Genomic DNA, 21,666 nt, shown 5'->3' on the forward strand with positions numbered 1-21,666 from the left:
TGAGCAAATTACTTGGTCTCTCCAAGCCTCACTTTTCTCATCTATAAAATGGGCACAGTAGCAGCAAAATGTTGTTACAATGAAGATTAGGCCTATACCATTTAGCGCAGAGCCAGCACCCTGCCTGCTGCTTACTAATTGTGGACATTTGTTGCTCTTTCTGGAGCCTCTCAGGGAAGACATCTCTTGACCGGGAGGGCAAAGGCTGGGCAGACCCCAGGGGTGGTGGAGCTGCTGGAGCCCTCGCCCAGCGGCCACCCAGACACAGTAGCCCTTCTCCGCCTCCTGCAGGGCCCCCAAGGAGACATCGGCTTCAAAGGCATCCAGGGCCCTCGGGGGCCCCCTGGCTTGATGGTAAGTCCTCTCCCGGTCTGTCCCAGCATGGTCAGTCATCCGAGGCCGGCCAGCCATCAGCTGGGTGACGTCATCCTTCCTGATCCTTCGGTCTGGAGCCCTCTCTGCCCACTGTCTCCACTCCTGTTTCTTACCATTTATTTTTTAATTGGAGGATAATTGCTGTACAACGTTGTGTTCGTTTCTGCACACGACGTGCATCGGCCATAAGCACACATGTGTCCCTCCCTCTCAAACCTCCCTCCCACCCCCGACCCGGTTTCCACACCTTTGCTCCTGACCTTCCTGCCAGCGGGGCTGCCATCTTTCCCGCTTTCACCTGTTCCCGTCCCCCACCAATGGCCCACCCCAACGCACATCGCATGGGCTTGGCAGACACGCGGCCTGGCCCCGCCAAGGAGGTCTCCCTTCCACCTCCTGGGGGCCTTCAGGCTGCCCCCTACCCTCCTGTCCCGGTGATTCTGTTTCCCAGGCGCTGGGACAAGGACACACAAGCCTTTCTCTCCCCTTTAGGGAAAGGAAGGTATCATCGGGCCCCTAGGAATCCTGGGGCCTTCGGGACGCCAGGTATGTGCAGGGGGCTGGCCAGAAAGGCTGCTGGGGCAAGACTGTGTATGACCTGGAGCCAGTCCGAGCCTCAGTTTCCCCATCTGGGCGGTGGGGCTCCTCCTCCGAGCCCCCTCTCACTGGGCCATGGTTTCTTGCAGGGTCCCAAGGGTGACAAAGGCAGCCGAGGGGACTTGGTGAGTGGACGGGCTGGTGGGCAGGGGGGCGGGGCGGGGGGTGGGCAGGGGGGCGGCCCAGCTCAGCCTGCTCCTCTAACTCTGTCTCCCCGCTTCTGTCCCCTTCCAGGGATTGCAAGGTCCGAGGGTGAGTGGGCTGGGGTGTGAGGGCTGGGGGGATGGTGGAGTCGGGGGGCGGCAGGCACTCTGGGCTCTCCTGCCGTCACCAGTCATGTCCTGGGACCTCGGTCTGTACGCGGGTGGCCAGGGTGCCTGGGTCTCAGGAGGAGGCCTGGGCTGGGATGGGGGATGAGAGGCCTTTGAGCAGGGCCTCACTGTTCTCCTCTTCCTCCAGGGTCCTCCCGGTCCCAGAGGGCAGCCTGGCCCACCGGTAGGTAGTGTGTGCGCCCCTTGAACTGCAGGGCAGCTGGTGGGACCCCAGGCTGTGTTGGCGGCCTTCACAGGACTGGCCCTGACATCACAGGCCAGGCCTCCGGGAGAGTACAGCTCAGCCCGGCAGAGACCAGGGCGGGGGGTTCTCTCATGCCCTGAGAGCCCCTCCTGGCTCCCGACAGCCCCCGGGACTGCAGCATGCAGTCCCCATCAGACACAGACCCAGCCTCTTCTTTTGCAGGGTCCTCCAGGGAGCCCTATCCACTTTGTAAGTTGGAGAACTTTCTCTTTGGTCTACTTGGAGTACGGCCTGGGGTGTGGTGGGGGAGGGATGACAACAGACCGCCTCCCTGGCCCGGGGCGGCCCACCCCGCATCCTCCATCACTCGATACTGAACCCTGGGCCCTACGCCGAGAGGCAGGAAACCCAGGTGTTAGCCAGAATGCACCCCGGACAGTGGATCCAGGAAGACCTCTCACCTCTGGCCCCAGGGTCCTGTTGGTCCACTCTGTGCTGTTCCACTGACAGATCTCTAAGCCTCTGGTACTGATTCCAACCCCTGTGTTTTGGGAAGGGAGCCTCCCCACACCAGTGAGCAATCTGGGGGACACCAGCTAGGTGTCCTAGGATTTAAGTCGGTCCTGACACTACTTGGAGCAGCATCAGATTCCACGGGTTGAGGGCTCAGTCCTACAAGATCGCTGCTGGCTCCCCCCCAGGACCCCACACCTCCTTCCCTCACCCCTCTTCCCTGCCTCACTTAGGATGCCAGTGGCAAACCCAGGTCTCATTTGTGCTTCTGACCGACTAGCTATACACCAAAAGTTCCCACCAGGCCCTCCTCGGCATCTGTTAATTTGTTAGGGCAGCTCACAGAACACAGAGACACATTCTACATATCAGATTAGTGGCTTATTATAAAAGGCTGTAACTCACACGTGTCATTTTGGACTTCCCTCGTGGCTCAGCGGTTAAAGAATCCACCTGCAACGCAGGAGACACAAGAGATGCGGGTTTGTTCCCTGGGTTGGGAAAATCCCCTGGAGGAGGAAATGGCAGCCCACCCCAGTATTTTGCCTGGAGAATCCCATGGACAGAGGAGCCTGGCGGGCTGCCTTCCACAGAGTTGCAGAGAGTCGGACACGACTGAGCGCACACACAGAGGAGCAGCCAGATGGAGGTTGTGCATCATCAAGCAAGGCCTGGGGTCGGGGCGTGAGCTTCTGTGTCCTTTCCGAATCTCCACCTGTTCCCCAACCTGGGAGCCCTCCAAGCCCAGTCCTTTTAGGATTTTAGGGAGGCTTCATTACACAGACACGATTGATTAAGTCATCGGCGATGGGCGATTGACTCAACCTCAGCCCCTCTCCCCTCCTTGGAGGCTGTGGGACTGAAAGTTGCCACCCTCTGATCACGTGGTTGGTTCCAGAGACCACTAGCTCCCATCCTTAGGTTACTTAGGAGCTTTCCAAAAGTCATCTCATGAACACAGCAAAAGATACCCTATTTCAGAAAATTCCAAGGGTTTTCGGAGCTCTCTGCCAGGAACTGGGTTGAAGACCAAGTATAGGTTTCTTATTATGCATCACCACATGACAGAGTCCGTCCAGCTCAGATTCTGAGTCCAAAGAGGGTCAGGCAAGGTTGCAGGTTGGGCCTCGGTGTTCCTCACTGGCTCGAATGAAAACACACCCCCCTCACAAGCCCTCTGGCAGTCTGTCCACATTTGACCATGGTCCTGGTTGACTGTTAGAAGCAGGCCCCGACCGTGTCCCAGGGAATGGCCAGGGGGAAGGACTGCATGGAGAAGGAGCCCCTGGCCACGAGCAGCTTGAATCCCTGCTCTTCTGCCCTCACTGTCCGTCCCTCTGTCTCACCCACGAAACGAGAAAGACAGCCCTGGCCTCTTCCTATACATCCTTCCTTCTTCAGTAAGGAAGCAAGCTAGGAGAAAATTAAGAGAGCCAGGAAAAGACTTTCCTTCTTAAAAAAAAAAAAAAAAAAGAGGATTTTGATTTTTTGAATAATAACTAATAGATTCAGTGCTTGTTATATGCTGCTTAGCATTAGTAGCACTTTTCTGGAATTCCCTTGTGGTCTGGTGGTTAGGACCCCACGCTTTCACTGCTGAGGGCTCAAGCTCAGTCCCTGAGCCCGAATCAGGGAATTAGGATCCCTCAGGCTGTGTGGGGAGGCAAAAAAAAAAAAGAAGAAGAAGTGCTTTTCATGTATTTTGCTGTTTAGTCACTAAGTTTGGTCCGACTCTTTGCAACGCCGTGGATTGTAGCTTGCCAGGCTTCTCTGTCCATGGGATTTTCCAGGCGAGAATACTGGAGTGGGTCAGCATTTCCTTCTCCAGGGGATCTTCCCAACCCAGGCATCAAACCCAAGTCTCCTGTGTCTTCCTGCATTGTAGGCAGATTCTTTACCTTGAAATCATTTATTCCTCTCAACAGTTCTGAGTTTTATTATCAGGATGAGAGAACTGAGTTTAAACAACTTGCCCAGATTGTACAGTTAGTAAGTTGCAAGGCTTGGGATCTGAACTTGAAAAGGACTGCCAGAGTCCTGGCTCTCGACCCCAACCCTGGGGCTTTATTCACTGTCAGATCTTCCCCGCTCTCGATTTTCATGGGGAGCTCATGGAGCTATGCTTCCAGGAAGCCCAGGGCCAGGGTTGCAGGTGCAAGTGGAAGTGAGACAGTTACAGTGCAAACCAAAGGGGAGATCCTCGGGCTGTGGGAATGTAGAAAGAGGGGTCCACACCCAGCCTGGGGGCGGAGGCATCAGGAGAGAGTTCCCATCGCAGGGTGGCATCTATAGGATGCGTGCAGGGCAGGGTTTCTCACCCACAGCGCTGTGGACATTTGGAGCCAGATGATTCTTTGCTGTGAGCGATTGTCCTGTGCATTGGAGGATGTTTAGCTGCAGTCTGGCTTCCACCCACTGCATCCCAGTAGAACCGCCTCCTCCATTTGTGACAGCCCCTGAAGTCTAGAGATATTGCCAGATGTCCTCTAGGGGGCAGCATCACCCCTGGCTGAGAACCACCAGAGCAGCAGATGGAATGATGGAGGAAGGGAGCAGGCAAAGTGAGCAGCCTGTGCAAAGGCCCGGTGGCTGAATAGAGCCTGGTACTTAGGAGCTGAGAAGTGCAATAGTGTGTCTGGTGCACGCAGCACCCGTGGGAGCCAGAAGAGAGGCAGGACCAGAGAACACAGCACACAGGCCACTTCGAGGAGTTTGGACTTAATCTTGGGGGTGACAGCGCTATGGAAGTGCCTGGAGGAAACGAGCGGAAGCATCTGTTTGCAAGGGGAGGGAGAACAGAGTTCCCCGGAAGGCATGCTATGGGCCAGGATCCCACTGGGGAAGGTGGGGTGGGAGGGCCCTGGCTCAGACCCTGGGGCTCCGGCTCGGTGGGGGCCAGGAGGCACAGCCTGTGTTCTCTCTGCACAGCAACAAGACGACCTTGGGGCAGCTTTCCAGACGTGGATGGACACAAGCGGCGCACTAAGAGCGGAGGTACAGCCCGGGGCCCTGCCCGCGCGGGGTCCCTTCCTTGGGGGCGGGGGGGTGCAGAGATGATGACCCACATGTGGTCAGTGACCTCCACGTGACCCACGCTGAGCAGTTCATGGCCAGCAAGTGACCCAGAAGCAGGGCCGAGTCCTTTTGCTCTCCTCTTGAGTCAGGTAGAGATGTCAGAAGCAGCTTCTTGGTTCCGTCCCAGAATCTGCCAGAGGGAGGAAACTTGTCCACGGGGCTCTGCTAAGACCCTGGCCAGGGTCTCAGCACCAGGATACCAGGCTGAACAGGGTCAAGCCCTATCAAGAGTGTCCTTTGCTGCTTTGCTTTCCTCCCATGATGGGGAACTCACTACCTCCCAGCTCAGACTGTCAGACTTTTCCATTTGTGCCCTGAGCACTCTCTCCAGGTTCACAAGCCAAGGGAAGGGCAGATGGAAAAGCTTGTTATCTTCCTTCTATTCTGGGGAATGGGGGAAAAGGTAGTCAGTGGAAAGTCCTTCACCAACCCCTTCCTGAGGGATTTGGGACCCCTCCCTTGACTCCTTGCTCACGGGACCCTCCTGTTCTGCAGCCGAAGCCAGGCTGACTGTCCCCAGGCCCTCTAGGTAGATCTGCCCCTGGCCACCGCTGGTCCCCAGTTTCTTTATTTGTTAAGTGGAGGGAGACCCAAGCATAGCCCCTGCAGGGAGCTCAGATGTCTCCTCAGTGGCGAGAACTTGGGGCTGTGGAGGCTCAGAGCTCCAGCTGGACAAGGACCTCAAGGGGCCGACGGCCATCCTCTTTTCTCACGACAGGGTTACAGCCATCCGGACCGGCTGGTGCTGGACCAGGGAGGGGAGATCTTTAAAACCTTACACTACCTCAGCAACCTCATCCAGAGCATTAAGACGCCCCTGGGCACCAAAGAGAACCCCGCCCGGGTCTGCCGGGACCTCATGGACTGTGAGCAGAAGATGGTGGATGGTACGAGGGCTGGTGGGATCTGTCTCAAGGGAGGGCTTCCCGGCCCCAGGGGTGGGGCAGGGCGGGGCAGGGGATTCCAGAAGGAGCTGAAGGAGAGGGTTAACTGCTCTAAGACAGAGCACTTAGCCATTACATTCTCCACTCAACTGGACCAAGTGTTTGTCCTTGGGGAGGCAGTCATTTATTCACTCAACAAACAGTCACAGGGCCCCACAATGTGCCAGGCATTGCACCTCCTGGGGCGTGGGTATATGGTGGGAAACACAGAGGACAGGTCCCACCCTTCCAGAGTTGAACCCGCAGATGCACAAGCTGGGGCTGACCACTTCACTGCAGTGGGCCAAGAGCTTTGGCAGAAAAAGCCCCCAGGGCCAGGAGGGCCCCCATCATAGCTCCCCTGGAGAGCCAGGATTCCCAGTTTCTGTCCTCCGCACCTCATCCATCTCTCCTCTCTCTCCATGAGCTGTGTGGTACCTTGGAAGGACCACAGTTTTAGAGGCGGACAGACCTGAGTTCAAATGTCCGTCCTGCCTCTGACCGGCTCTGTGAGCTGGGTGAGCTACCCTTCTCTCTGCTGCATGAGAAAGCTGTCCTGCGCTATCAGCTGTGGGGCCTTTGGCTCCTTGGAAACCCGAAAGGGGAAACCGGGTGCCGACAGAGCTGCCTGGTTGATGGGATAGAAGCCCTGACTCCCACCAAACTCCGGGAGGATCGGAGCCTTGGCAGCAAAACCTTTCAATTAAACAATCCCTAAATCCTTCGGACAAGTGGCTCAGCCTCTCTCAACCTCACTGGAAGATGATACTTCCCAGTGGCGACAGGGAGATGCTTCCCATGTGACCCCTCTGAAGACTCTGCCAGCTCTGAGCTCTGCCCAGAGCGTTTCCTTCCATCACTACGGCTCACAGAATCCCTTTTCTGCTTCACCTCCCTGACTTCATATCCAAATAGGACTCAGCAGGTGACCAGGTGTCAGATTCACCTGTAGAACCAAGCCTGGGGTTCCTCCCCACATATGTACACTGCTCCCATCCCATGTTGCCTATAGGTACCTACTGGGTGGATCCGAACCTTGGCTGCTCGTCCGACACCATCGAAGTCTCCTGCAACTTCACACATGGTGGACAGACGTGTCTCAAGCCCATCACGGCCTCCAAGGTACCCATCTGCTCCCCAGCGCCCACTGGCTTGCCCTCTCTACGCCCCTTGTCCGCTGTCCTGGACCACAGTCCATCCAGGCTTGTGACTGAGCCTTAGCTATCTTGCTACATGACCTCGGGAAAGTCATGTCCTCTTTCTGAACCCCAGTTCCACGTCTCTACATTTGGTTTCCAAATCCTTTTGTGTTGGGCGATGCTGATGGCTCTTTCTTCAAATAGAACTTTCTGCCTAATGTCTAAGAGCAGTTAGCCAAGCTGGCTTGGCTTGGACAACTATGACATAAGCACAAAACAAGTCAGTGTGATGGTCACCTGGGACACGTGTTCCGGGGTTGTGTATGCAAATATGTAGCTCATGTTTGGTGCCCACTTACCATGCAATGGTCTCTGGGCTGAGAATTTTAGGTGGCCCAGGGCAACTCCAACAAACCACAGTATGCAGCAGCGGGTGGAACATAACCACGCCCCCGGCTAGGAAGCCCCTCGCTGGATGGTGGGTCTGTAGTTGCAGCAAGTCCTCCAAATGAGACAATTCATGCTACAGAGAAAAGGGTTTCTCTGGCTGCAGGAGAGGTGGGACTCCAGAGCCCCCCAGGGGAAGCTCCGGAAAGTACTTTGTGCTGACCATGTCAGACCCAGAGTCTGAACGTCCATAGCCCAGCCAGCTGGGTAACAAGTCTTGGCTGGGTCCCCACCATGTGCCAGGCACTGAGCCAGGTGCTGGGTTCAACAGGAAACATGGCAGCCTCCACAAGCAGAACTCACCGTCCAACAGGTCCTTTCCCCTCTGACACAGAGGGTCAGCGGCTTTGTGGCAAACCAGCCTGGCAGACGGGTGAGGCTGGCACCTGGGTTGGCAATGTGACTGCCCATCTGAGTCGCCATCCCCATCAGGAACAATGAACCACTGTTCTGTGCTGGTCTCAGCCTAATGATAACCAGTGTTGTGGCTGGACCAGCCTCTCTGATTTTTATTAAGGTTGCAAAATGCCCTCCAGCAATAACTACCCGGAAACAGAAAAAAAAAATGTAGAAAGGTTTATTACTTACAGGACCTGGAAATTACAGCACATCTGGGACCACACAGTGAGGTCTCTGGTAGAGAGAGAAAGGGACAGTGCATCTCCTTGTATTGGAGGAGGAGGCTAGGATTTCATAAGTTCACTCTGTGCTGGTGAATTTAAAACCTAAGGGTGGGAATTTAAAGCAGGAGAAGAGAAAAAAAAATAAGTGGTCCAAATAGTTGTTGAAATCAACCAGAGCTCCAACACAAAGGAGCCGCAGTGTTGGGAGGTGGCCCCGCCCTTCCAGCATTAGTCTTTGGGGCTGGCAGTGTGTGTATTGGAGATAACCTTCTTTGAAGTGTATGCCTCAGCGATCAGAGCTGAACTCAGGCACTTGCATCCCACAGAAAAGGAGAAAACCCAACTCTCAGGGCTTATACTACTCCCCTCTGCCCTGTGATGCCCTGTGATGCCCTGTGATGCCCTGTGATGCCGTGTGATGCCCTGTGATGCCATGTGATGCCCTGTGATGTGAGGCATCAGAGTCAGCAGTGAGGACATTAACCTCCTGGGTAGCTGATATGTTAACAGTCAGGGGTCAGGCACCTTGAAACCCAGGAAATACACATCTGAACAGGATCACAGTAGAAAATCCTATAATTATTATAGAGGCAATAGTCTGAAATTCAGTCGGGAGCTGTGGTCCCAAACTTGAAGGATCCCATATTGAAACTAAGTCAGTGATCTGAGGTACCCTAGAATCTGTTCCAAGATTTGTGTAATACTGTGAAGCATTTATACATCTTGGGCATCATGTGTAAGTAGGTCAATCTGAATCTATCCTGAACAGGTAGATTGTTTCATATCTCATCCAACCAGTCTCTTGGCCCTGCTGCTGCTGCTGCTAAGTCACTTCAGTCGTGTCTGACTCTGTGCGACCCCATCCCTGGGATTCTCCAGGCAAGAACACTGGAGTGGGTTGTCATTTCCTTCTCCAATGCATAAAAGTGAAAAGTGAAAGTGAAGTAGCTCAGTCATGTCTGACTCTTCGCGACCCCATGGACTGCAGCCTACCAGGCTCTGCCGTCCATGGGATTTTCCAGGCAAGAGTACTGGAGTGGGGTGCCATTGCCTTCTCCCTCTTGGCCCTGGGAATAGGTCAATTCAGTAAAAGAGTAGTATCTTGTTTCAGGAGGCAGTGATATCCAAATAAGCTACAGTACAAGTAATCTGGTATTTAATAAGAGGCATCTGTATGGAAACAAAAAAAGTCAAGAATTCCCTGGCAGTCCAGTGGTTAGGACTTGGCGTTTTCATTGCCATGGTCCTGGGTTCAACCCCTGGTTGAGAAACTAAGATCCCACAAGAGGCATAGTGTGGCCAAAAAACAGAAAAAAAGAAAAGTCAATGATTGGAGAAGATTATAATCCCAGTTTTTGAGTTCTAAAGGTACTAGTCAAGATTTCTAGATGTTGGGCTCCAAACATCTTCAGATGGAGTGAGGGCAGACAGAGGCAGTCTGATAGGTTTCCTTGGGTTGCACTTTGAATGTGTCTGGTGATCCTTCTGAGTGGCCCACATGGCAACGGGCATGAAGATTGTCCATACATGAACAGCTGTGACGATCTCTCTGCAGTTTATACCACGTTAGCCCAGTGTAGCTTGCATGGCTTTGTGAAACGTGCACTCTTCATTTTCCGTAGAAAATGAAATCAGAAGGGTGGGAGAAAAACTGGAAACATTAGTTTGGAGAGTTGTAGCTAGATATTGGAGGAGCCAAGAAGAATTCAGCATCCTGTCCAGTTTACAGGTAGAAAACAAAGTTTCAGATGATTAACAGAACTAGAATCCAATGTCCACAGCCATGTATCATCTGTACAGTCATCCCCATTTCTATTAAAGAGAGCCATAGAGAGACTAATTTATTTGCATATTAAGTCTAATTTCAACAAATGTGGTTATTTACACAAGTGCAGCTAGAGGAGTGATTGACAACTTGAAACTCTTTGCTGCTTTGCTGAAACCTTCCATAAGGAGTCTCAGATTGAATTTCAGAAGCTGCTTCAGGGCAAGAAACCAAGAACTAACCATCAGACTTTGCCTGCAATACCTGTAAATTTGGATAAATTCCTCTCTTCTCAAAGTGCCCAAAATATCTTCTGATACCTGTACCTGCCAGGAAGTGGCCTTCCTTACTCACCTGATAAGACTGCTGGGAACCCTGTAGTCAAGGTAACAGACCAATTTTTCCAAGGGTCTTTATTGGCTCCATGAAGTCAACCTTAGTTCCTTAAGTGATCTGGTCATATCAGAGTCTATATATCTCTCTCTCAAATATGACAATCCAGTCAAAGCCTTGCTGATAACCAGTATTTCCAATCGTGTCCTGTTACAAGAACAGATTCTTACTGAGTTTATGCAAATAACTATACTGCCATGAGAATAAGAAAACTCATAGAGTGAATTCTAGAAGGATCAGGTAGGAGAAACAGCAATTATTTCATCTTTGTTCACAAAGGTGTACTTCCCCAAATTGCTGTAAGTCATTGCTAGCTTTAGAGAACAATTTTCCTTAAACGTGGAAACAAAGATTAGTAACTGCCAAACAAAAGTCATAAAAAATTATAATCATCCTCATCAGTTCATTCAGTTTTATGCAATTGATCACCGATCTTGATCTTTTGTTAGCAGTTTCATAAATCCAGTTTTTCCTTAGAATTCTGTAAATTCATAACCATTCAGTGGTATGATTTAAAAGTTATCAAAAATCTGTACTTGTGAGAGTCCTGTCTGAATCTGAAGATGGAGCACTTTTGCAAAGGCATCAGAGTAAAGTAATAATTATAAATAACAAAAGAAATGACATTTTTCATGCCCACGGTTAAAGATCTGATGAGAGTTCATTATGATGAAGTTGACAAGGAAAATTTTGTTATTTCTATGACACACAAAATTTTAAGATAACTCGAGTTATGATGGATAGCATTACATATCAGAATTTCAGGAATTTCATATGATTTCTTAAATATTGTATTAATAAAATATATCCATTTGAGGATATCCATAAAGAAGATGTAGCATTATTTCCTACTTGACAATATTTTCCATGTGATTTAACATATCAAATAAGCCTAATTAGTTTAGTGTCTCTCTTTTTATTAGGAAAGAGAAGGATATTTTGAGATGTTCCAAGGATCCTCTGGAAAACCCCAAAGTTACTTTCAGATAAAAAAAACTTCATTTAGAATTTGACTTGCAGAAGTTTGTCAAAAATATCAAAGATTTTCAACACTTGATTACCAAGAACCATGGATCATTATTTTTAAAAATGCTTAATTATCTACTTAGCTGAAGTGACAAAGGATTTTAAAAGCAAATACAGAAGGTTCCATAGTTGTGAGCAAAAGTTAGCTGTTTTGGTATTGAGAAGACTGTTTTCTAGGTAACTAAAGATCCAATTAAGACAACATGAAGCTCAGGAGATTATTCTGAAAAAACACAAAATCTTTGCTTTCTAGCCAAATTACTTAAAAAGTAAAGAATAACTTTTCATACTTTTAACAGGAGCAGATCAAGAAAATGTGTCCTTTTAGCAAATGAAAGAAAATTACATAACATTATTGATATTAATTTATGTTTTAAAAGCCTCTTATAATAACAATCCAATTTTAGCCAACTTGACCACACAAAAAAATTCTTCTTCTCTCTTCTGACAATATGATTAAACTATCTATAAAATCTTCATTAGACAGTAGACAAAGTCAGCTATCATCCCAAGCTAATTTTTTTTGTAATAAAAATAACATGGATTTATTTGGCTAGTAAACACTGGAAAAGTTGTCTATCTGCAGTGTATTTAATGCTGTTAACTCTGAAGATGTACCTATTTTAATTAAAACAAATTTAGGCTAGCTTTTATTTACCAAAGGTTATCCCAGATCACGTGAACTTGAAAAAATTTGGATTAGTTTCTGTATTTCTGAATGTTAGGAGTAACTAATTCATAAGTGCTTATTTTTAAGCCAATTGAACAGAGCTCTTTTACACATTAACTTTGGCTATACCATTCAGAGATTGAGAGAAAAAACAATCACATACTCATCCAGAGATTACAAAAATACACAGACCCTGAGACCCTATAGCTTCCTTTCCAAAATTTTAGCCATGAATCAGGTACAATATAAAACTCACTTTTTTTTTTTTTCAATGAGAACCTGGCTAAAGCATTTATTTTGAGTATAAAAATATTAAATGGTCATTTGAGAAATTTGCAAGAAGAAAAATACATAACAGAAAATTAAAACAAATCTTAGTATCTCTTTTCTATATGTATATAAGACCTATGAATATATGAATATGAACATATATGAGATTCACCTATAAAAGTATTTCATTTAAAAACGAAATTTAGGTATCATGCTATGTATGTATACATATTGAATTTTCTAGGTAATATGCCTAGAAACACATTTTTTAGCTGTTCTTTTTTTTTTTTTTATTAGTTGGAGGCTAATTACTTCACAACATTTCAGTGGGTTTTGTCATACATTGATATGAATCAGCCATAGATTTACACGTATTCCCCATCCCGATCCCCCCTCCCACCTCCCTCTCCACCCGATTCCTCTGGGTCTTCCCAGTGCACCAGGCCCGAGCACTTGTCTTATGCATCCCACCTGGGCTGGTGATGTGTTTCACCTTAGATAGTATACATGCTGTTCTTTTGAAACATCCCACCCTCACCTTCTCCCACAGAGTTCAAAAGTCTGTTCTGTATTTCTGTGTCTCTTTTTCTGTTTTGCATATAGGGTTATCGTTACCATCTTTCTAAATTCCATATATATGTGTTAGTATGCTGTAATGTTCTTTATCTTTCTGGCTTACTTCACTCTGTATAATGGGCTCCAGTTTCATCCATCTCATTAGGACTGATTCAAATGAATTCTTTTTAACGGCTGAGTAATATTCCATTGTGTATATGTACCACAGCTTCCTTATCCATTCATCTGCTGATGGGCATCTAGGTTGCTTCCATGTCCTGGCTATTATAAACAGTGCTGTGATGAACATTGGGGTGCACGTGTCTCTTTCAGATCTGGTTTCCTCAGTGTGTATGCCCAGAAGCGGGATTGCTGGGTCATATGGCAGTTCTATTTCCAGTTTTTTAAGAAATCTCCACACTGTTTTCCATAGCGGCTGTACTGTTTGCATTCCCACCAACAGTGTAAGAGGGTTCCCTTTTCTCCACACCCTCTCCAGCATTTATTGCTTGTAGACTTTTGGATAGCAGCCATCCTGACTGGCGTGTAATGGTACCTCGTTGTGGTTTTGATTTGCATTTCTCTGATAATGAGTGATGTTGAGCATCTTTTCATGTGTTTGTTAGCCATCTGTATGTCTTCTTTAAAACTCACTTTTTTATAAATAACATCTGGCTCCAAATTGTGTCTGGCAGACAGAACAAGTTAAAGTTACCTGCTTCAGCAGCTAATACTTTCTACCAATATTTGTGGAGATGACTTAAGATCTGTATTGGTTCCTGACAAGTAATCTTAAGGAGGCTGTGGACTAGATATTGAGTAAGAGAGCTTTTATAGCAGTTTGTATCTTGAAAGGTCCCTTTCTCTGCTCTGTTGTTATTTTATTTTTTTTTCTTCATGCTCAGGCAATTGGAGGTAGAGTTTTAGTTACCTCCTGGGGTGTTTCCATTTCAAAGATTTAATCTTCAAGGGACAGAGAAAGAATATAAATTTTCTTCTAGGAGTTTTAGTCCCTTTTGTATGGTTTTGATTTTGTATGGTTTTGTATGGTTCCCAGCTGGCCACTTTCCTTCCCAGGGTGTTCCAAGAGACCTCTTCGGGACTGAGGTCTGCGGCCACTCACATGATGTGTGTGGGGTCTTTGGGAAAAGCCCTCAGGCTCCTGGAGTGAGATATCAGAGACTTGGCATGTTGGTATGCCCCCCGGGATGCTTCCATGGGGCTTTGCCTTTATCAAGAAACCCCCTCAGTATTCTTAGGAGATGCTGACATCAGATGTTTAGGACATTTATATTTGCCCATTAATTCTTTTAGTAACATCACACCAGGGATAGGAGCCATAATACCCCATTGGGTCAGGGATGAAGAACGACAGCGATGAGTGAAGCTTGGACCGTGGAGACCATAGATCTCTGTTATGTTTTCCGTCCGGTGGTCCACTGGTTTCCAGTTGCAAGGCTATTTCACTTTTCTGGCACAACCACCAACTCTGTGGTCGTAGGTGGAGGTCTCCTATCCTCCCCATGTACAGGAATATTTCTCTTATGCCTTCATCCCAGAACGTTTCCTTGGGCAGTGACATAGCGTTGTGATCCAATTCACTGTCCTTAACTCTGCCCTTGAGGCATGGAGGAGCTTTTGCTGTTGTTGTTGTTTAGCTGCTAACTTGTGGCCGACTCTTTTTCCACCCCACGGACTGTAGCCTGCCAGGTTCCTCTGTCCATGGGATTTCCCAGGCAAGAATACAGGGGTGGGTTGCCATTTCCTTCTCCAAGGGATCTTCCCAGCCCAGGGATCTAACCCACCCAGAGGACCTTTATACACATTAATTGTCAATTAAGGCCTTTATTGGACCATAAAGAAAGCTGAGTGTCGAAGAATTTATGCTTTTGTCTTGTGGTGCTGGAGAAGACTCTTGAGAGTCGCTTGGACTGAAAGGAGATCAAACCAGTCAATCCTGAAGGAAATCAACCCTGAATATTTATTGGAAGGACTGATGCTGAAGCTGAAGCACTAATACTTTGACTACCTGATGCAAAGAGCTGACTCGTTAGAAAAGACCCTGATTCTGGGAAAGACTGAAGGCAGGAGTAGAAAGGGATGACAGAGGATGAAACGGCTGGATGGCATCACTGACTTAATGGACATGAGTTTGAGCAGGCTTCGGGAGATGGTGAAGGACAGGGAAGCCTGGCATGCTGCAGTCCATGGGATCACAAAGAGTCAGACCCGACTGAGCAACTAAACAACAAGGCCTTTATAATCAGTGGTCTCAGTGGCTAGTAAGAGCCTATGGCCTTGATCACACTGCTCTGGGAAGACTGTTGGATTATCAAGGCAGGCGTGACCTTTTGGGTTGGATCTTCTCCAGTGGCTCAGCAGTAAAGAATCCACCTGCAATGCAGAAGATGGAGCAGGAGCTGCAGGTTCGAGTCCTGGGTTGGAAAGAGCCACTGAAGAAGGAAATGGCCATCCATTCCAGTATTCTTCCCTGGAAAATCCCATGGCCAGAGGAGCCTGGTGGGCTATAGTCCATGGGGTTGCAAAAGAGTCAGACACGGACTGGTGACTAAACAACTGCAATAACAATCACAGGAATATGCAGAAGCACACAGCAGTGAGACAGATTCCTTTCCCAGATGCTAACACCCACCTGAATTAGGTGGTTAGTAAGCAAGCTGCAGGTCAGGGGCATCCTCTCCATGGATTGCAAGGGAGATTGTGCAGTCCTGCCTACTACACCAATTGTTAAGTACCTCTCAATCTATCAATCAATAACCATGTCATGGTCGGACCAGCCTTTGTGGTTCTTATTAGGATTTCAAGGTGACCTTCAGCAATAACTATCAGGAAACTTTGCGAAAAATAAAGGTTTGTTATTTATAGGACCTGGAATTTACACAGCCCACTTGGAGCCACACAATGGGGTCATGAGTAGAGAGAGAGAGAGAGAGAGAGAGAGACAGTGCATGGGCCTGGGGTTCTGCTTTTATTGGGGTGGGGGTGCACTAAGGTTTCATAGGCTCAGTCTTCATTGGTGAATTTAAAATATAAGGGCCAGAATTTAAAGCATGGAGAAAGAAACAAGAAGTAGCCCCAGTGGTCGGTTATTGAAATCAATCCAGGGCTCAAAAACAAAGGAGCCTTAGTTCTGGAGGTGGCCTGGCTGTTTATCTAGTCCTGTGACTGGCAGGGTATTATTTCTAGGAAGTAGTCTGTCTTTGAAGTGGATGCGTCTTTGAAGTGGATGTCTCAGCAATCAAAGCTTAGGTCAGGCACTCGAAGCACCAAAAAGAAAGAAAACCCAGCTGTCAGGACTTACAGTACAGCCACTTAAGCCCTAAATCCTGCCCTTTTGTTTGCTGTCAGCTCTGCCTTTTCCAGCAGCACCCACCCCACCCCACCTGGAGCCTAGGACTTAGAAACGTGGTGAATCCACTTCTCCTTTCCTTTGCCCTCTAAGAGCCTCTCGATCCCGGGCAAGATCTCTCCCTCTCTGAGCCTCTGTATCCCAGCTCAGCCCCGGAGACGGTACATCAGGGCCCTCGTGGCTCTGGCTGGAGTCAGGCAGACCTGGTTCTTTCCCCTCCTTACTCCTTGGCTGTGGGACTAACTCACACCCACCTCGGTATTTCTGTCTTTCGAGTGAGCAACACCTCTGGGGACCATGACTGGGAACTGCTTCCCAGGAAAGGGCTTGTGCCTGGACCTTCCAGGGGAAGGTGAGGAAATCGGAGCGTTGGTGGGCAGCCAAGTCCAACCCTGCCTGACCGCTGTGTCTCCTCCACAGGTGGAGTTTGCCATCAGCCGGGTCCAGATGAATTTTCTGCACCTGCTAAGCTCTGAGGTGACGCAGCAGATCACCATCCACTGCCTTAACATGACCGTGTGGCAGGAGGGCACCGGGCAGACCCCAGCTAAGCAGGCTGTGCGCTTCCGGGCCTGGAACGGGCAGATCTTTGAGGCCGGGGGTCAGTTCAGTCCAGAAGTGTCCATGGATGGCTGCAAGGTAACTCTTGGGGCCCCTCATAGGCCCCTCATGCACAGACAGGTATAAAAACGTGTTCTTAAAAAAAAAAAAAGTGTTCTTACATATAACAATTTTATACTATACTATATTAGTATACTATGCTGTAATTTATACTATACTATAATATATATTAGTATAATTTTATACTATACTATAATATAAATATTAGTATGCATATAATTCTTATCTTTGTGTAATAATTTTTTATAGCAGTTTTATCCTCTTTCCTCCCTGGGAAACTTTCAAGGGAAGGTCTGGGCTGGTAGATTGGTACTTATTTGCGAGGCTTACTTATAGAAGGATATATTTCTACTCTTCTCTCTGCTCCCTGCCCTCCGGTTCATTTCTTCTCTTAACCTGGTTGTTTTCTGAGGCTTAAAACAGGCTGGGTTGTAATTGAAGAGGGAGACAGAAAGTCGTCCAAAAAACCAGTTTCATAATATTAAACAAAACCAGTAATGCGCAGTGTTACTGAGGATGTGGGGAAACCCAACACTCTCACACAAAGCTATTTGAAAAAATTAAAAATAAATTGGTAGAGGTTTTCAGGGCAGCAGCTACATATATATCTCCAATATATATCCAGATCCTTACAAATGTACCTATCCTTTGATCCAGCAAATCTATTGATACTTCTGGCATTTGTTCTAAGGTAACAATGTGCACAAGTTTAGCTACAATGATATTCATGACAGCTTTACCTATAGGAATCAAAATAGTGGAAGCAATCTAAATGGACACATACAGGTCATTGTGACAGTGAAATGCCATGTGGACATTAAAAATTGTGAAGAAATAATGATGAAAGGGAGAGTTTTCCTGGTGGTCCAGTGGTTAAGAATCCACCTGCCAATGCGGGGGCCACAGGTTCGTTTCCTGGTCCAGGAAAGTCCCACATGTCTCAGAGTAGCTAATCCTGTGAACCACAACTGCTGAGGTCTGGGCACCCTAGAGCCCATGCTCTGCAACAAGAGAAGCCGTGGCAATGAGAAGCCTGTGTAATGTAACTAGAGAGTAGCCCATGCTTGTTGCAACTAGAGAAAGCCCTGGCACAGCAAAAAAAAAAAAACCAAAAAACCCAGTGCAGCCAAAAAGAAAATAAGTATTTTAAAAAGAAGAAGAAGAAAGATGATGGGGCAAGGCACGTGATACATAATGAGGACCATGATGGGTGTGTGTGTACCCCTTTCTCTCTACCCTCAGATCCAGGATGGCCGCTGGCATCAGACGCTCTTCACCTTCCGGACCCAGGACCCCCAGCAGCTGCCCATTGTCGGCGTGGACAACCTCCCTCCTGCCTCATCAGGGAAGCAGTACCGCCTCGAAGTTGGACCTGCGTGCTTCCTCTGACCTCTGACCTCCTGGCTCCTCTAGGCCTCGAGGAGGAGGGAAGAGGAGAAAGAGGCAAAGGGAGGGTACCTAGGGGTAGGTGGGCCCAGGAAAGGCAGCTCACCTGCCCAGGGATCCTTGAGCAGACCCCAGCTGTTGTCTGCCCAGTGGAAGAGGCTGAAGGGTAGCAGGACACATGGGGTGTCCTTGGGAACAGCTGATCCCAACTCAGCCCCAAACACCAACCAAAGAGCCAGCCAGAGCAAGCTGGGCCTGCAACCCGCCTGAGCCCCATGGCCTGTCTCCCAGCTCTGCGGCCACCCCCTTCCCTGCCCAGCTTCCTGCCCAAAGAGCCCCACCTTCCAGCCAGCTTGAGAGAAGGGGGCATCTTGTCAGCTGGTCCCTGCCGGGGAGCTTTGATGTGCAATATTAGAGAGGAGACATGAAAAAAGGAGAAAAGGAAAGAAGTATATATATATTATTTAAACAAACACAAAGAAGGTGCATTACTATTTTTTTTTTTTCATCTGAGAAAGATGTGAGAAGATGAGAGAGCAGCCAGGGGGTGGGAAGTGATGGATGCAGAGAGGGAGAGGTGAGATCCTCGGGGCTGGGGGTGTCCACGTCTGCTACCTCCCACTGTGAAATCGCTGGTGCTCACAATTGTCTTGTAGTGTATGTGATTTTTTAAGGAAAAAAAAAAAACTCTATTTAAGATTCTGAAGGTGCTACCATTTTTGCCACACACTTTGAAGAAACATTTAGATGTGGGGTATCATCCACGCTTTTCTCTCTCCTCCAAATAACAAAGTTCGGGGAATTTTAAAAATTTTCCTAATGTCACCCTTGTGCTCATCAGGTAATCTGTTAAACAGGAGGTGGGGAAAGAAGGTAAAAGTGAAAAAAAAAAAAAAAAGCAAAGCAAAAAAACAAAAACAAAAAATAACCAGAAACAGAAGTAGGAAAGATTTACCTTTTAACTTATGGACTTTGAAATGCTTGTCCTCTGAAGGCAGGGGGAGGCCTGAGCATGAAGGATCTTATTTTGGCCTTTCTTGGTCTTGGAGGGAAGTTAGCTTATCTTGGATGGCGTGATCTAGACTGAGGAGTCCTGACCTTGAGCTTCGACCCTGAAGAAACCAATGAGGAGAATGGCGCAGGGTCAGGACTGGCCTTGCAGGTGGACTGTAAATACGGACCCATCTCATGAAGGCACAGACCATCTCCTAAGGTCTTCCATTCTGGAGCTTGTCCTTCCAAGATAACAGTCATCACTCTTGCTTTTTCACTGTCATTCAATTCTGTAGAAACCCAGTGTTGCTAACTCCAAGTGTAAATGTGGGCGCAGGAGAAAGGCTTGTTATGGGAATCTCAGAGTTCAGCATGGCAGGACTCACCAGGGTAATCTGAATTGTCCTGTATCAGTGAACCAGTCAGCATCCAGGTTGGATTTTTGAGGTCATTTTAACTATGGAATTATTTTTATAGAAGGGGAAATTTTTGTGTCTATTTGTGAAAGTCTATTTGTGTCTCTCTTTTTTTTTTTTTTCTTTCTAAAGTTGTGTCTCTTTGGGAATTGGATTTGATTTTCATTATTTAATACCTCACTCCGGCCCACCACCCCCCCCAGCCCACCCCCACACCCCACACCTCACCCCCACTTCCTGTCTCCCTGCCCCGCCCACCGCCCCCTTGCTCCCGGAAGTGCGTTTTTTGTAGCAGCTCGGGCCTCATCTCAGCCATCGGTCTCCCAAGCCGCCAGTCTCCACCTGGCCTCTGTCCCGGCGTCTGTCTTGTCCTTGGGTTTCTCTGCTGTCCTCGTTCACGTCTCTGTCCACATGTCAGTGTGTTAAAACCCAAGTGGGTTCTGTTTCTCCTTTTCCCTTCTGGATTTTAAATAAATATTTAAAACTGAGGCAATGGAATGACGCACCTGTGGCCGCGTGCTTCTTTGAAGAGACCGGAGGGAAGTTTCCGGCAGGGCTGAGGGTTGGAGGAGGTGTGGAGGGATGCTGGGGTGCCCTGTTTATGCTGCTCCCCTCAAAGGAGAGGGGATAGGGAGAGATGTGGTGCCTCGGAGTGAGAGGGCCTAAAAACGAGGGAGTCGGGTCCTGCAGGGTCCCACTGGTTTCCTAGGGATGCTGTAAGAGTACCACAACCCTGGTGCCTTAGAAGAGCAGAAAGGGGCTTGACGTTCAGCCGCCATCATGAACGGCACGGTAACTATCCGAACCAGGAAGTTCATGAGCAACCGACTGCTTCAGCGGAAACGCATGGTCATCGACGTGCTTCACCCTGAAAAGACAACAGTACCTAAAACAGAATATGTGGGAAACTGGCCAAAATGTACAAGACCACACCAGATGTCATCTTTGTGTTTGAATTCAGAGCCTATTTTGGTGGTGGCCAGACTACAGTGCTGGAGAAGACTCTTGAGAGTCTCTCTTGGCTTTGGCATGATTTACGATTCCTTGGATTATGTGAAGAAGAAGGAGTCCAAACAAATACTTGCAAGACGTGGCCTGCATGAGAAGAAAAAGACCTCAAGAAAACAGCAAAAGGAACACAAGAACAGAATGAAGAAAGTCAGTTCAGTTCAGTCGCTCAGTCGTATCTGACTCTTTGCAACCCCATGGACTGCAGCACACCAGGCCTCCCTGTCCATCACCAACTCACAGAGTTTACCCAAACTCAAGTCCATTGAGTCAGTGATGCCATCCAGCCATCTCATCCTCTGTCATCCCCTTCTCCTCCTGCCTTCAATGTTTCCCAGCATCAGGCTCTTTTCCAATGAGTCAGTTCTTCACATCAGGTGGCCAAAGTATTGGAGCTTCAACTTCAACATCTGTACTTCCAATGAATATTCAGGACTGATCTCCTTTAGGATGGACAGGTTGGATCTCCTTGCAGTCCAAGGGACTCTCAAGAGTCTTCTCCAACACTGCAGTTCAAAAACATCAATTCTTCGGCACTCAGCTTTCTTTGTAGTCCAATTCTTACATCGATATATGACTATTGGAAAAACCGTAGCCTTGACTAGACAGACCTTTGTTGGTAAATAAATGTCTCTGCTTTTTAATATGCTGTCTAGGTTGGTCATAGCTTCTCTTCCAAGGAGCAAGCATTTTTTAATTTCATGGCTGCAGTCCCCATCTGCAGTGATTTTGGAGCCCCCAAAAATAAAGTCTCTATTTCCAGTTTCCACATCTATTTGCCATGCGGTGATGGGACCGGATGCCATGATCTTAGTTTTCTGAATGTTGAGTTTTAAGCCAACTTTTTCACTCTCCTCTTTCACTTTCATCAAGAGGCTTTTTAGTTCTTTGTTGCTTTCTGCCGTGAGTGTGGTGTCATCTGCATATCTGAAGTTATTGATATTTCTCCCGGCAATCTTGATTCCAGCTTGTGCTTCATCCAGTT

General features: G+C 48.1%; 1 protein-coding gene across 7 annotated transcripts in view; it reads left to right on the top strand.

Moving 5' to 3' along the window:
• The window catches only part of COL27A1 (collagen type XXVII alpha 1 chain), a 150,196-nt gene extending 130,025 nt beyond the window's left edge, over positions 1–20,171 (top strand). For 6 of the 7 annotated variants that reach the window (XM_043453017.1, XM_043453023.1, XM_043453022.1 and 3 more), the window contains 11 exons: positions 292–354; positions 868–921; positions 1,062–1,097; positions 1,207–1,224; positions 1,432–1,467; positions 1,711–1,737; positions 4,930–4,995; positions 5,795–5,963; positions 7,012–7,121; positions 16,678–16,896; positions 18,121–20,171. In XM_043453017.1, the coding sequence (XP_043308952.1) occupies positions 292–354; positions 868–921; positions 1,062–1,097; positions 1,207–1,224; positions 1,432–1,467; positions 1,711–1,737; positions 4,930–4,995; positions 5,795–5,963; positions 7,012–7,121; positions 16,678–16,896; positions 18,121–18,267 (945 nt within the window). In that variant the 3' untranslated portion in view covers positions 18,268–20,171. Of the gene's footprint in view, positions 1–291; positions 355–867; positions 922–1,061; positions 1,098–1,206; positions 1,225–1,431; positions 1,468–1,710; positions 1,738–4,929; positions 4,996–5,794; positions 5,964–7,011; positions 7,122–16,677; positions 16,897–18,120 lie in introns of those variants that run through there. The other variant, XR_006266600.1, reaches the window with a different exon arrangement.
• The last annotated feature ends 1,495 nt before the right edge of the window (positions 20,172–21,666 follow it).

The sequence above is a fragment of the Cervus canadensis genome, chromosome 30, assembly GCF_019320065.1.
Source record: "Cervus canadensis isolate Bull #8, Minnesota chromosome 30, ASM1932006v1, whole genome shotgun sequence".
Lineage (NCBI taxonomy): Eukaryota > Metazoa > Chordata > Mammalia > Artiodactyla > Cervidae > Cervus > Cervus canadensis.